The following is a 15,527-nucleotide window of genomic DNA, read 5'->3' as shown; positions in this document are numbered from 1 at the left end:
TTAGCCTGTACAAAGAACACAGCATGTTTGTATGATAAATAACCAGTAATGTGATGATCCTGGAAGGCAAGTTTATTTGTTTTTCATGTACAAGAATAATCAAAGTGCTTTACATAAAACATTAAAGCATTTCAAAGAAAACAAAGTAGTAAAAAGCAGCAACAAATAGCAAAACTCACAATAAAATCATGATAAAATTAAGATAATTAAAAACAAGAAAAGTTAATAGTTACCATGCAGATTTCATGCATAGGCAAAATGTTTTTAACCTGGATTTAAAAGTGTCTACGTTTGGTGAAAGTTTAATCCCCACTGGCAGTTTGCTCCATAATAGCAGTTTCTCCATCTTTAGTCTGGAATCTGGTCTGGACCCTGGTCTGGACCCTGATCCGAACTCTGGTCTGGACCCTGGTCTGAACTCTGGTCTGGACTCTAGTCTGGAATAGTTGAGTTTTTGGATCTAAGAGCTCTGCTAGGTTTACTGCTGGAAGCCCTGTGGTATACAGCATCCAGAGGACAAAGACTCAGACAAAGCATGTGTGTACAAACATCACTGTAATCTTATTTTTTAATCATATGACAAGCAGGATGACCGTTTTGAGTTTTTACCAGCTGAGATTAATCTGTGAAAATACTTGGATGTCTGTAGCAGGATACAAACTCAGTATGTGAAATCGGTGAATTTAAACTGGGCTTTTTATTTCATGATTTGGTTTATTCAGAAAGATTAATTAAAAAGTAAAACAGTATTGATATATTTAAAATTTCTTTAGAATTAAGTTGACAATTAATATAAGTTATGATACTTTGCTGATGCATATTTGCTCTAAAACCTTTAGACACAGGTTCAAATGCTGCCTCATACGACTGATGCCTGCTGCCTACAAACTGGATGGATTGTTTTCTTTTTAGCCTGGAAGAACCTGAAGAGGAGAACCTCAGATTCTGAGTGGTCAGACTTCAGGACACTTTTCCTTCAGCTTGAGTGAGTTTGGGTCCAGAGAAAGCCGTAGTCTCTCTAAGTTGAGGATGGCATTATCACTGTTGCCAGTGTTGCTCTGACGTTTTCCTGATAGTGATGTTCACCAGAGAGTCATGTCTGTTTCTAATACATCGCTGCCTCAGGGCCTGAAGATCATTATCACAGATTACCGCTTTTCAGCCTTGTTTACATAGATTTGCTCATATCTGACTCTGTTATCATGAACCAAAAATGATGAGCTCCTTAAAGTCTTATCAAATTATTTTTTAGAATTTTGGAATGTTAAAAGTTTCATCTTGAGTTAATTTATATATATATATATATATATAATCCACAGTTTTAGCTGTATTTAGTACATGAACATCAGTCTAAATAAAAGAAGGATGAAGTGACCAGTTGAAATTCATGCTGTTGTTGTTGTTGTGACACAGAGCGCCGGCTGCAAATATGAGCTCTCACATTTGCGTCTGTGCATGCCAGACTGATAAAGTGATTTTTCTGACTGGACCTAATGATGGTGGTTGCAGGGCAAGTCGGCTTAAAGCTCCCTCTCTCTGTCTGTCCATCTCACTCTTTGTTATCCTCCAGTTTAAAGCGGCCTCGTGGCCGGGAAAGCCGTATTAGCAATGCAAGGAGCTCTACAAGCCTTCATGGTTATGTAAAGCCATCACCCCCCCACCCCCAACACAAACAAGCCCTTAAGCCTCTCTGGTTTGTAGCCAGCACACGCTAGCAAGTGTCTTTCACCCGCTTATCGTTACATCATTACTACAGAGGCCTGCTGTCTCTCTGTGGCAGCCTCAAAGCAAACTATATGTCAGATCATAAATAAATAAGCAACAAAAACTGCCAGCAATATTTTATATTTTATTTCATATAACTTCCATTTTCTCAGGCATATATCTTAGATGTTCATTATGAATTTAATTAGATTATTTTTTAAATATCTAAAATATTAAAGCTTTCGCATGATTTGATTTGTTAAACCAAAAGTTCAACTTAAGTCATTATTGACTTAAAGTAAAATTTAAAAGCTAAAAGCAAACTAAACGATCAGCAACTAAATGATCGGATGCTGATTGACAGATTATTTAATAATCACTATTATTCTTCTTATTTACATTCACCTTAGAATACAGGACATGATTGTATCAGGCATAAAAGTGTATTTAACACATGGCTGGTGAATGAAAGGTGGTATAAAATGCAGAAACGCTGAGGTTTTTGACTCTTTTATATGAGTAGTTGTCCACCTCATCCTGCAGATATGCCCAGCAGGAGATGTTATTTTTCCTGATATTGTCTGTTATTTAGCTCATGAAATGCATGATGTGTGCAAACTTAAAAGATTTGCATGTGATAGAACAACTTATTTGATGCTCTGTATTTAGTTTTTTTTTCTTTTCTTTTTACTAAGGATGGTCTTGTCATCCCAGAGTAGTTAAGTATACAAGAAACTTGCAATCTGTTCCCTTAAACCTCTTTAGTTTTTACTCATGCTGAAACTGGCCAAGTTGTATCAACATCATTTAACTTTACTAACAATCATTACTTCACTTACTCTGACTTAATTTCATGGAAAGTCAGCCTAAAACACACAACAAGTTCCAAATTAAATATTTGATTAGTCTAAAGAGAGCTTAAGATCTACAATAAACTTGTGCTACTTGGCCTTTTTTGCCACAGACTGGGAGCAGTTATAGAACTACAACTTAAAGGTCCCATATTATGCAAAATTCACTTTTTAATGGTTTTGGAACAGTCATACTGGTCCCCCCGCATGTGTAGGAGACCCGTAAGTGTGAAACTCTTTCAGGCGCTCTCTCTCCCCCCTGCTCCACCTCTAGGGAAGTAAGCGCTGAAATGAGCTTGTTTGAAAGCGTGTACGTTATGACGTCATAAGGGACAATAACCACTCCCCACAGAGCGATGGACCCGTCTACCGGCTCTCAAAGCCCGCCCTCTAAAAATCACCTAGCGCCCAGTGTTTTTCCCTCTTCGGCAACCCTCGTTAGCGGACATGGCTAAGCGACAGAAGCACTGTTCTGTTTGTGGCTGCATAAATGAACACGAAAACGTTTTTTTACTTCCATCCACTGAACCCACGAGGACTGAGTGGATTAATTTTATTTTTGGAGGAAATGTACCCGGAAAACTTCCAAAGGTTTTGCATGTCTGTGGCCAGCATTTCAAAGAGGACTGTTTCCACAACATGGGGGCATGGAAAGCAGGCTTCGCCAACCGTTTGAAGCTGAAGCCAGGTTCAATACCAACTGTCCGTGACACAGCTCGAGAGGTAAGAGCTGGCAGTTATTTTATCGTTTCGGCCTTATTAGTCTGATAGCTTGAAAATATATTAACCTGTCAATCACCTCATGACGGGCGATGCGATGGGCGGAGCCAACAGCTGAGCTGCTCCACCAGGGTTCCGCCCACCATAAACGGCACATTTCTGAAGCTGCTAAAAAGAGGGAGGTGAAGAGAAGCCGCTGCACTCAAACTGAGGGTCGATTTGTCCATACCATGGCGGAAATATTTCATTTAGATATTAATGAATGGTCTCAGATTGGGAATAAAGTGTATAATATGGGACCTTTAAGAAATGTGGGTGTCAAACATCATTCCTTCCCCTGATGCCTTACATCAGTGGAGTCCAGTCCTCGTGATCTACTATCCTGCAACTTATAGATGCATTCTTTCTCCAACACACCTGAATCTAATGACTGGTTCATTGCCAGGCTTCTGCAGAGATGAATGACATACAAATGAAGGTGTGCTGGTGAAGGGATGCATCTAAAGGCTGCAGGATAGTCGATCTCTACATAGTTTGGAGCAGGGATCACCAAGTCCAGTCCTCGAGGGCCGGTATCCTGAAAGTGTTGTGTGATGTGTCCCTGTAGCAACACACCTACCAGGCCTGTGCAGAACTTGACAACGAGCTGGTTGGGATCCATTTTATTTGAATCAGGTGCTGCAGTAGAGAAACATCCAATACCTGTAGGACACCCGCCCTCGAGGACCAGATTTGATCCCTGGATTAGAGGCTTTGGTGATGGTGGGTTTCTCTCCCTGTTCTGTCGTTCTTACTCATGGGACCAACTTTAAAATTCAAACAGACCAAAATATTCCACCATTATCTAAATGTAAACATAGCACAGCAGTAAAGCACATGACTCAAATTTCTACCATCAGAAAAGGTTGAAATTCTTGCTGACTGCATTTTCCACGGGCCTTTGGTCCAGATATGTTGAGTTTGGATACTGTCAATGCTTATCATCATTATCACACCGGACGGTGTTAAAAAGTGTTAGATACAGCTTATTTGGTTTAATAATAAAACAGTTTACAATAATGAATCATTATTAAAAATTTGTATTAAAAATAATTCTGGGTTCACAGTGTACATCACTCATAAATGAAAATGTGGACATACCAAAAGAGCTGAAAACACTATGTATATTAAAGAATCAGCGTTCAGTGCGTTTGTTATGAAGACAAAAATAATCCTGAAAGCTGTAAAACTTCAGTAATTGTTCAGTGTTGCATCAAGTCACTCTAACCAACTGCTAACTTCTAACACTCGTATATAAACGCATTAACATCTACCATGCAGGTCGTTTTTAACTTGAAAAGGTTCTGATTGTTTTCTCTGTTTTCTGTGAACTAGCACTACTTCCTGGTCATTTTTGGCCACGATGGACAGAAACCTTTGGAGCTGCGGACAGAAGAAGAGTCGGACTGCAACGAGTGGGTGGAGTGCATCCAGCAGGCCAGGTACGAGGCAACCGATGTGCAGTGCTAATGTGCTAATGTTTTTTCATTAAATGCAGCATGAGAAAGTAAATTGTATACCTGGTACTTTTGGTACTCCGCCTTTTGTAATCTAACAGCTACAGTATATTTACTTGATAGGAAGGTATTAACTGATCAATTATACATAAAAGGCCAGATTATTGTATGTAGGATTTAAGAAAGTTTTTACATTAATGTGTTCATCCTCAGATTTTTAAAACCTCTTGGGGAAGAACAAACAAAACGTATGATGAGAAGTGCTGAGTAAGACTGGCTGCGTGTTGTCATGGCAGCTGGCAGCTCAGTCATAGCACATCTGTCCAGTCTAAAATACTCTGATTTATCCTTCTCAGAAAGTCTTGCATGTGGGATGCTTACATGTCATCTCCATTCAGTTTAGTAGTTTAGGATTTGTTCCTGTAAGGAGACAGAAACGGTTTATCAGTCTTCACTGAGAAGCAGCTGAATTATGATTTTTAAATGACAGCGTGCCAGTTTTGATGGCATTTTGATAAGTTTAACCTTTTCAGGCCGTGTCACACGCGATTCCATTAAGCATTACACGATCCTCGGCTTCAGCTCGGTCTGCAGCCTGGTCTCTCAGCCGTGAGATTAGTGGTTCGTTCCCGAGTGTCGGCCTCTCCAGACAGTGGTTTACTGTTTCTCATGTGAAGAATCCTGATGCCTGTTTGTGGTAGCAACTCGGGAAGGGAAACCGCACTGCTGCTGGCAATGGGAAATGGAGTCAGATCATACTAGACTGGATATCAAAGATTAAACAAAACAAAAAATATTTCTTCTCCTAGTAATCTGTGTTTTTATGTGCGGAGGCTTTGGAGGAGCCTGACCCGACATTTGAAACCTCTAAATGTATCAGACAAGTCAAGGACCTGAATACTTCCCTCCCCCACAGTCGCTGTGATCCTCTCTAACATGGGGAGTGTTTCGTCTCCTTTTATAATCTCTGTCCTGCAGTTAAGTCACTAAAACGTTCCGTTTGTGTGTTTTTAAAAGCAAACTGTAATTTGTGGTTATCTTTGTGCTGCCGCGTATTTGATACAAGCACCACATCTCAGTGTGTGTGTGTGTGGACGGTTAGTGCTCGCAGCGGTTCACATTTAGGTCACACTGGTGCTGTAGTGCCATGCTGGTTACATCACAGACTTGATCTCGCCACCCGACCTCTATTTCTCTAGGCTCTTCTCTGTTTCTCCGTCTCCTGTTTTTAACGTAGAAGTGGGTAGAAAACTTAAAGCACCTCAAACTGTGACTTTAGGTACAGAAACTGTCTCACAAAGCTCTTTTTGCATGTTAAATGACCAGTCTGTCCTCTCCCCTGGCGCCCTGTTAGCTACTCTGACATCATCATCGAGCGTGAGATCCTGATGCAGAAGTACATCCACCTGGTCCAGATCCTGGAGACGGAAAAGATCGCAGCCAATCAGCTACGCACTCAGCTGGAGGACCAGGACACTGAGATCGAGAGGCTCAAAGCTGAGGTATGCATGACTGCATCCACATCTGTGTGCGCATGCATACTTAAGCGTGTTCACCCTCAGATGGAGCACATCTAGATCAAAACATGCAAATGCTTCTGGCTTGATGACAGCACACTTCTCTTGATTTTAAGCACAACAGGGCTCCAGTGATTACAGGACTTCTTTCCTATCATGCAATGAGTTATTTGTTTTCTGAGCCTCTAAAGAGGTGTCATGAATATTTCATCCTCTGTGCCAGTGTGTTCACATGGAGACTGTTGTTGTGGCAGGTTGTAGTGTTGAACAGATCCAAGGAGAAGATGCTGCCTTACCAGAACAACCAAGAGGAGGAAGACCCAGATATCAAAAAGATAAAAAAGGTGAACTGTTGCAATCGCACGATGATGTGTAGGAAAACGGTGTCAGGAGAATAAAAGGGGGACATGGAGTGTTCTGTTGACTGTGCAGGTGCAAAGTTTCATGCGTGGCTGGCTGTGCCGGAGGAAATGGAAGATCATCGTGCAGGACTACATCTGCTCCCCTCACGCTGAGAGCATGAGGAAGAGGAACCAGATCGTGTTCAACATGGTGGAAGCAGAGACGGAGTACGTCCACCAGCTCTCCATCCTGGTGAACTGCTTCCTCAGGCCGCTCCGCATGGCCGCCAGCTCCAAGAAGCCTCCCATTAGCCACGATGACGTCAGCAGCATCTTCCTCAACAGGTGATCTCGCCGTCCTCTCAGGTTGTGTAAAAGAGGAATTTTAAGCCAATATTTTGGCTTGTAGTTCATATTTCGTGAATTAAAATGAATGTAAACTAGTTTTGTCTGGTTTTGTAGCGTGCAGTCAGAGCCAGACATCGTATTCTTGCAGACAAATAGTGGCGCTTGCTGTCTCACTGCTGATGGACTTTTTATGAGCTTCTGGCCAAGCTCCACAGTCTAGGGGGGAAAAAGTAGGCAGTGAGACAAGTTCATACGGACAATGTTGTCCAACCCAGTTTATTTGAGTCTTCAGATTTGTTGTGACACACCAACATATTTCACGCAGAAAGCGACATCTGCTTGTGTCTAATACAGGTCTATCTGCAGTTTTTTAGGCATAAACAAAGTTTTTTAATCTGTCTAACAAAGCGAATATTTGGTCTGAGTATCTTTAACCTGCAGCACAGTCATTTCTTTAAGTCTCAAGGAACAGTTTTCCAGGATCCCTGAAGGACTTTCCAAAGCTCTTCTTTGGATGTTTCTGCCGTTTGCTCTGTTCTCTGTCCAGATGATCCTACACTGCTTCAACACTACTGAGGTTCGGGTTCTGGGGAGGATCCACCCCTGCATTAGACCTGTTGAAGTCCAGATTCTGGGGAGGATCCGTCCCTCCATCAGAACTGTTGAAGTCTGGGTTCTGGCATATGACTTTATTTATTTATTTGTTTATTTCTTAATTTATTTATATTGGTGTAGTTCAGCTCTTATTTGTTTTGTTTGGTTATGTTTCTTATTTGTATTTCATTTAATTTGAGTTTTGTGTTGTTGTTTTTTTTAATTGGTTTGTCATTCTTTTTGTCTCATTTAATTTTTTCTTTGGATTTTTTTGTGTTTTGTCCATTAAATTTAATTTTGATATTTTTTTAAGTTAGTATTCTATTTAGTTGAGTTGTTTTTTAGTTTTTGGTTAATTTCGTTAATTTTTGTTTTTATTTAATGTAGTTAAGTTATTTATTTATTTATTTATTTATTTGGCATGCCATATAATTAAATTTTATGTTGATTATTGTGATGATGTTTTAGTTTGTAATTTCTTTAATTTACTGTTGCATTTTGTTGCTATGAACAGCAGCATGTTTAATGGTTCATACCTGAGAGTTTTCATCATTTGGACCTCTTGGATCGAGCAGAACCCGATGCAGATCTTGCAGGAGTTGGCAGTAATGGACAGAAGTCCAGCTGGAGCCAGTTTAAGATGAACCAGGGCTCTACATACCATCACTCATCTCAAAGATCAGACACAAGCTTTAAGGATTTTGTTGCTGAGAATACAGAGAGCAAATCATTTGAGTGGAATCACTGATCTCGTGTTTTAAAGAACTACTTCATAGTTGGCTTTTCTTTTCTCTCAAAGTGATTTTTTTGCATTCACTCTGTTGATCCACATTATAAACTACTTCAGTGTGTGATGCACAAATTCTCATAAGTTGTAAATATTGACGGTTTGTATATTCATTGTGACGGCCCTCATAGTTTTACTTCTATACTCAGATTAAACTGAGACCAGTTTTATGTCTTCAGTGAGACCATCATGTTCCTGCATGAGATTTTCCACCAAGGGCTGAACGCTCGGATTTCCAACTGGCCAACTCTGGTTCTGGGTGAGTACTTCAGGTCTTACATTTAACACAGTCTTTATGTTTCAAACCTTCAACCAGTGGCCTGCATGAAGAGCTGCTATGGAAATTAATCTGCAGTATTTCTATAGTTTATTCTGTTTTTTGGTATTTTCCCCTCAAACAGTTTCTCAAATGCAAAAAAAAAATCCTGTTTTCTTTGTCTATAATGATCCATATTTAAGTTTGCACTAATAGACAGAAAATAGTAAATTAATTATTTATTCTGTGCTTTATTATCTATGAAATTTGACAATGATTTTATTGGCTGATTGTTAGTCAGAGTTCAGTTCCATGACATTTTGCAGTATAAAGCATTTTAAAAACAAATGTAGTGAATGTATTACTTGTGAAATGTCCCACTGGATGGACATTTCATGTGACTAAACTAATGGTTTAATACATATTATAACTCTCATGTTATGAATTTACATCTGATTCCTAATTTCAGACTCTGAGAGAAAAGAAATTTGCACACTTGTGTATTATATTTTATATTTTGGACATTTTCTCTCATATGTGACAGCTATATGAGGAAGGTGTTTAACCAGGAGCCGCTCCAGTTGTCTTTCTTTTCTTTTCTTTATCATAACTTTAAAATCAGATCTAACTCACTTTACCTGAAACAAAGAACTAGTTTGGACGTTTATTGCATCCTGTGTTTCTGCTGCTTCTTATGACTTGTGTTTTGTTCTTCATGCACAGCGGACCTGTTTGATATCTTGTTGCCCATGCTGAACATTTACCAGGAGTTTGTGCGGAACCACCAGTACAGCCTGCAGGTTCTTGCAAACTGTAAGCAGAACCGGGACTTCGACAAGCTGCTGAAACAGTATGAGTCCAACGCTGCCTGTGAGGGCCGCATGCTGGAAACGTTCCTCACGTATCCCATGTTCCAGGTACCTCTTCCATCAAACTCTGTTAAATAAATGACGCTAACAACAGACCAATGAGTCCAACTCTTAAAGTTCTCCTGAACTCAGTCTGATCTTTAAATATTTTTATTGTACAGCACTTATACACCAGAGCTGAGGCAGAATGGTGCAAAATGTGCATATTTGTTTCCTGTCTGATTGGACAGTGGCCGGATCAGTACCTGCATATCACTCCATAACTGCAGAGAAAACACTGTGACGTATGCATAATTGGACAATGCACATTATTAAAACAAGTGCAGAATGTGTTTTCTGCAGTTACAACCAAAACGCAATTAAGAAAAACACAAGAAACATTGTGCAGAATAGATATGCTTAAGCATCAAGTTAGATTTTGTGAGGATTTTAACTCACTTCATTCGACCAAAACAGCAAAGATTCAAAGGATTCATAAGTCTGACAACCAAGGAGCAGTTCAAAATCATTTTAATACAAAAAACAGCCTGAGAGGCAGGAAACGCTGGAAAGTTTCCATCGGACCCTAAAGCAGCCATGCTTAGTGCATATTCTAGGAGTTTCATGAGGACTCGAGTGAAGGGTTTGTCATTTTGCTGTACAAGACGTCCCATATCTAAAGTAAATGTATTTTCTTCATAGGAAGGGCTGTCATGTTATTTTCACCATGTTGACTGACATACAGGTAAAGTTGATCATCTTTGGCTAGCAGTTGGACATTTCTTATTCAGTGTATGTCCCTGCTGCTAGCCTAGCTAAATCTAACAAAAACACCAACATCAAGATCACCAATTTACCTACATGTCAGTTAACATGGTGAAAATAATGCGAAAGGACCTCCAATGCAGAAAATAAGTTTACTTTTGATACAGTACTAGTCAAAACTAGGAGAGAACAATGAGGGAGAAGATGAATTAAACGTTTTATCATCTATGTCAAATTACGGCCTTTCTTCTAACCTAAAATTAAATAAAAACCAAAAATAGAGGTGCTGGTGACTCCCAACTCAACTAAAGATTAAAAAAGGAAAATGCTCTCTTACTGGCCTTGTATAGACCAACTAGATGTGCCGACCAATTAGATCTAGAGGAAAAGAAAGAAATAATTTCTTAATGAAATTAGATTAAACGTGACAACCTTGTATCGTCTCACCTTGTTTCACCTACCTTGTTTTCTTTCAGATTCCTCGATACATCATCACTCTGCACGAGTTGCTGGCGCACACACCTCACGAGCATGTGGAGCGAAAGAGTCTGGAGTTTGCTAAGTCCAAACTTGAGGAGCTCTCAAAGTAAGACATGACATTAAGACTGTGGAAGATTTTAATAAGTGTCTTTGCTGCATATGAAAGGATTTCCTGGACTGGTTATGCATTTCCTAGTCTGTGCAGATGTTTTGTTTCCCAACAGAAAGCAGAAAATCTGCCAAAAGTTTCTGTAAAAAGCTTCTTCAGGCAGGTTGTCCTATAGTCTGTTCACACCTCACTGATGTAGATCACATGTTTAACCAGGAACATTTCCCAAGATGCTAACCCTTTAGCATCCTGCAGAGAGCATGATGAAGTGTTTCCAGTGATCAAACGTGATCTGGTTTTCATATGCTGGTCACATGGCTTTGTTCAGGTCAGCTTTCATCATTCAGTCAGTCTGATCATAAATCATCACAGGTACGAGTGATGGGGGTCATTCTGACCAGCTGCTACGTCGTAGTCATATTAATCATGAAACTCATTCCAGCACCTAGAAAAAAGGCTCTTCTTTGTGTTGTGCAGTAAAAAATCTGAGTTTTATGAGTTAAAAAGTATGTAGATATAGATTTAGAGAATTATAGATAATAAAGTTAGGATTTATTGTGGCAAACTTTTAGTGCAAATAAAGTGTAAAGTCATGGAAATCCATTGGCTGAATGATGAAGTTTTTCGTGTTGAAATCCGAACCCAGGAACAAATACAAGATGCGTCTGTTCCTCGGACTGAAGATGGTCTGTGTTTTCAGGATGATGCATGATGAGGTGAGCGACACGGAGAACATCAGGAAGAATCTGGCCATTGAAAGGATGATCGTCGAAGGCTGCGACATCCTGCTGGACACAAGCCAGACCTTCGTCAGACAAGGTGAGATTTTCTGTGTATTTGCTGTCAAACGTCTCCATCCTGGTCTGAATTTCTCCCCACTGGGCCCGTTTGCTTTGTTTTGCAGAATAAGCTGCATAGTAACGGAGATTATTTAACATGTGGGGACATTTGGAAGGCTAGATGACCTCTACTTCTTGATCCTCAAAATAATGGAGGCAACTTCTCCCTGTAAAACAGAAGAGCAGAACCTTGGTCAAACTTCTCCACCATTTAACTGGTTCTTCCTCTCGGGCAGGTTCCCTCATCCAGCTGCCGTCCAGCAGCGAACGAGGCATGCTCAGTAAGGTCCGGCTGGGCTCGCTCTCTCTGAGGAAGGAAGGAGAGCGGCAGTGTTTCCTTTTCACCAAACACTTCCTCATCTGTACACGAACATCTGGAGGCAAACTTCACCTGCTGAAGGTAAACCTCAGCGCCACACACTTTTTATCCTATTTCTGAAGTTTGACAGCTCTGTGAAGGTGTTTGAGGTCAACGAAGACATGGCCGTGATTGATATGTTACAAGTTGAGGACAAGATTAAAAATCACGCAAGTGAATAAATAAGCTTTATATGAAAGGACTGTTTTTAGCCTTAAAGTCTGAGTGAAGCAGAAATCTGGGTTTGAAGTCACCAGATATATAAAATGAGTTATAAAAATCAGAAGAAAATGAGCATTGATCTGTTCTCTCAGATGCTGGAGGACTTGATTGACAGATCTCAGATGTCTGAGGCAGTAACAATAGGACTATTTATACCGATCACCTGTTAGCAGTGAGAATCTGCCCTTCACATGTAACTTTCTTAAGACCAAGAATATAAATGCAGCCCTTGTAGACGTGAAGATATACTTTATTTATTTTGGTTATGTCATTTAATATGTCATTTCAGACACAAGAGAGTCTGTGTGTTTAAAGCCATCCAGGATTTTACATCCTCAGGGCAGGCAGATTGCCTCTATTCTATTGCTATTCTATTCTATTGCCTCTATTCTATTGCTGGAGATCTTTTTTATAGGATGCGATTGAATTTTATTAGTGAGGAAAAATATTGTTAAATCAACTTTGGATTTAATGGAGAGCCAATAAAGAGAAGCTAAAACTGCAGAAATATGATCTTTCTGTTGCTGTAGATAAGAAATTATCATGAACATAAAAGACTAGACTAGACTCTTATAATTTAAAAAATATTATTCATGGAAAGAAAGTGATCATTTGTGAGATGCTGATATGAAACAGGACTAATTTGAAAAATGAATGAACAGTCTGAGACATGTAGAACAATCACAAGCAAAGTTAACAGGTGATCTGGTGTGCTTTTCTGCGTTAACAGCAGGGAGGAACATTGTCTCTGATTGAGTGCACTCTGATTGAAGAGCTGGATGCCAGCGATGAGGACTGTGAGTATTTGGAGGTCTTCACTTTTTTTATACAAAACACATTCAGCTGAATGATGTGTGGCTGTTTGCAGACAACGCCGCAGGTCAGGGCTTCAGTCATCTGGAGTTTAAGATCGTGGTGGAGCCTCCTGATGGTCAGAGCTTCTCCGTTGTCCTCTTGGCTCCTTCACGCCAGGAAAAGGCCGTCTGGACCAGCGATATCAGCCAGGTGGGAGCTCAAAGCTGCGGCGATGGATTTGAGCTGAACTGCCTGCAACCACTTCTCATGCTTCCTCCTGTGTGTTCTCTTCCCGCCTCAGTGCATTGATAATATTCGCTGTAACGGCCTGATGACCAGCGTGTTTGAGGAGAACTCCAAAGTTTCGGTGCCGCACATGATCAAGTAAGAAAAAGAGATTTCTGGTTAATGTGTAAAACATGACAAACAGATGGTTGCAATGAATATAATGGTTGGTTTCATTATATTAATTTAGTTCACGTTGCTACAAACTAATGTTTACATAAATGTGTTTTTTTTTCTGCAAAGGTCTGATGCCCGGCTACATAAAGACGATGTGGACATTTGCTTCAGCAAGACGCTAAATTCCTGCAAGGTCCCTCAGATCCGTTACGCCAGCGTGGAGCGCCTGCTGGAGCGCCTCACAGACCTGCGCTTCCTCTCCATAGACTTCCTCAACACCTTCCTCCACACTTACCGGATCTTCACCACCGCTGCCGTGGTCATCGACAAGCTGGCGGACATCTACAAGAAGCCGTTCACCTCCATTCCTGTGAGGTACATGTCGCTATGTTGCAAATGTTTCTGAACCGGACTGCTTCATCGTATTCATCCGTCCTTGTCTTTTCCCTCTCCTCATGTTTAACAGTTCATCCTGTCATTCTCTCCTTTTATTCACCTCCTCCTTCATCTTCCTCACGTTTCCTTTCACCATCCCAGGATTGAGCAGCTCTCATGCGACCGTCTGTCCATCATGTCTCTCTGTCCTGACTACAGTCTGAAGATCACCCAGCTTGCTCTGGACCAGTCCAAGTAAATACATCAGGGCTGGTGATTCACGCCGCCTGCTTCTCATCAGAGCTGCAAATTCACCTCTGCTCTTTTCTTTTAGGTCCCTGGAGCTCTTCTTTGCCACCAACCAGGGCGCCTGGGCAACCGACCCCCTGAACAACAAATCCCCACGGCTCTGTCGCAAGTTCTCCTCTCCTCCTCCCCTCACCATCCCGTCTCGCACATCCTCCCCGGTCCACTGCCGGAAGCTTTCCCTTAGCTCTCCAATCAGCATAAAAGTGGGAGCGCTGGATCTGTCCACCACGCCCTCCTCCTCTGCAGCCAACTCTCCCACCTCCAGTCACAGCCCCTCCATCGCCTCGCCTCCGCCATACTCAACCAGATCTTCTTCTGGCTTCTCCTCCCCTCCACCCACCGCCACACGATCTCCCAGCCTCCCACAGGCCTCTGGGGTGTCCTCACCGCCTCCCGTCTCCAAAGCCCCTTTGGACCTCAGCCGTGGTCCCAGCTCTCCAGAGCTGAGTCCAGCTGCAGGGGAGGATGTCAGCGGAGAGCTGCCTCGCATCGACGCCTTCTGTGGGAAGCTGAGGCGCAGCATCCGCAGGGGTGAGTATCTGCAGATGATTCACTCTGCCTCTCCCACATGAGCATCAGCACATGTGTGGGCACACGCCTCAGTCGGCTGCCATTATGAAATTAAACTTTCAGAAGTTGCTTCAAACTCTGCTGGTGAGATGAATTTATTACTGAAATGGCACCAGAATCTGACATGTCTTTGATTGAGCACTGCCAAGCCAAATAGTGAAAGGCATAAATGTGTTGTATTACCCAACAGAGGAATTATCATGCTCTTAGATCACCATCTGGCAACAGCAGACAGTCCGTTCACTATAAAAACAGCAGCAGAGTATCAGGTCAGGAAATCTCTGGCTCCAACTCGTAGAGAACCAACATGAAGCGATAAATACAGCCTCTTACGTGGCAGCCAGAGTGCTTCCAAAGAGGGAAATAACACTGAATGGGTGAGGAAGAGAGCCTTTCAGTTGCACCCAAAATAGCATCTTGTGACCCAGAAGTTCAAATGCATATGAACAACGCTCCGTCTGGTGGCACGCTCCGCTACATGGAGATCTTTTAACATCTACAGCATTTTTCGTTTGTTTTCAAAACAGAAATTCTTATAAAAATGGATAAAAAGCAGAAGTGATTTGGTTCCCGTACTAAACGTTACCTTTACACCAGAATCTTGACCAACAAATAAGAGTAAATTTTCTTAATTTAAACTTTCTGGACTATTTAAATTCCAGAATAACTGTTTTGAAATGTTTAAAAATTGGGTTGTCAAACAATTAAAATTTTAATCTGAATAATTACAGGACAACTGTGAATGAATCACCATTAATCACGATTAATCACGTTCTAAAATCAAAGCCACACCAAGCACACATTTGTTGAGGCATCAACTTCAGGTGGAACACCTAGCCTG

The 15,527-nt window shown here is 41.2% G+C and overlaps 1 protein-coding gene across 5 annotated transcripts in view; it reads left to right on the top strand.

The window, feature by feature from the left end:
- rasgrf2a (Ras protein-specific guanine nucleotide-releasing factor 2a) overlaps positions 1 to 15,527 on the top strand; it is a 42,779-nt gene that overhangs the window by 14,565 nt on the left and 12,687 nt on the right. For 3 of the 5 annotated variants that reach the window (XM_041970835.1, XM_041970834.1, XM_041970839.1), the window contains exons 2-16: positions 4,650 to 4,756; positions 6,126 to 6,273; positions 6,543 to 6,632; positions 6,721 to 6,974; positions 8,538 to 8,617; positions 9,338 to 9,531; positions 10,704 to 10,813; positions 11,517 to 11,635; positions 11,892 to 12,055; positions 12,966 to 13,032; positions 13,104 to 13,240; positions 13,332 to 13,414; positions 13,559 to 13,807; positions 13,970 to 14,062; positions 14,142 to 14,647. In XM_041970835.1, coding sequence (XP_041826769.1) covers positions 4,650 to 4,756; positions 6,126 to 6,273; positions 6,543 to 6,632; positions 6,721 to 6,974; positions 8,538 to 8,617; positions 9,338 to 9,531; positions 10,704 to 10,813; positions 11,517 to 11,635; positions 11,892 to 12,055; positions 12,966 to 13,032; positions 13,104 to 13,240; positions 13,332 to 13,414; positions 13,559 to 13,807; positions 13,970 to 14,062; positions 14,142 to 14,647 — 2,401 coding nt within the window. The remainder of the gene's footprint in view (positions 1 to 4,649; positions 4,757 to 6,125; positions 6,274 to 6,542; positions 6,633 to 6,720; positions 6,975 to 8,537; positions 8,618 to 9,337; positions 9,532 to 10,703; positions 10,814 to 11,516; positions 11,636 to 11,891; positions 12,056 to 12,965; positions 13,033 to 13,103; positions 13,241 to 13,331; positions 13,415 to 13,558; positions 13,808 to 13,969; positions 14,063 to 14,141; positions 14,648 to 15,527) is intronic. The other 2 variants (XM_041970838.1, XM_041970837.1) reach the window with 1 other exon arrangement.

The sequence above is a fragment of the Melanotaenia boesemani genome, chromosome 19 (genome assembly GCF_017639745.1).
Source record: "Melanotaenia boesemani isolate fMelBoe1 chromosome 19, fMelBoe1.pri, whole genome shotgun sequence".
Classification (NCBI taxonomy): Eukaryota; Metazoa; Chordata; class Actinopteri; order Atheriniformes; family Melanotaeniidae; genus Melanotaenia; species Melanotaenia boesemani.
The sequence above is the reverse complement of the archived record's forward strand: the minus strand, read 5'-3'. Positions and strand labels throughout refer to the sequence as shown.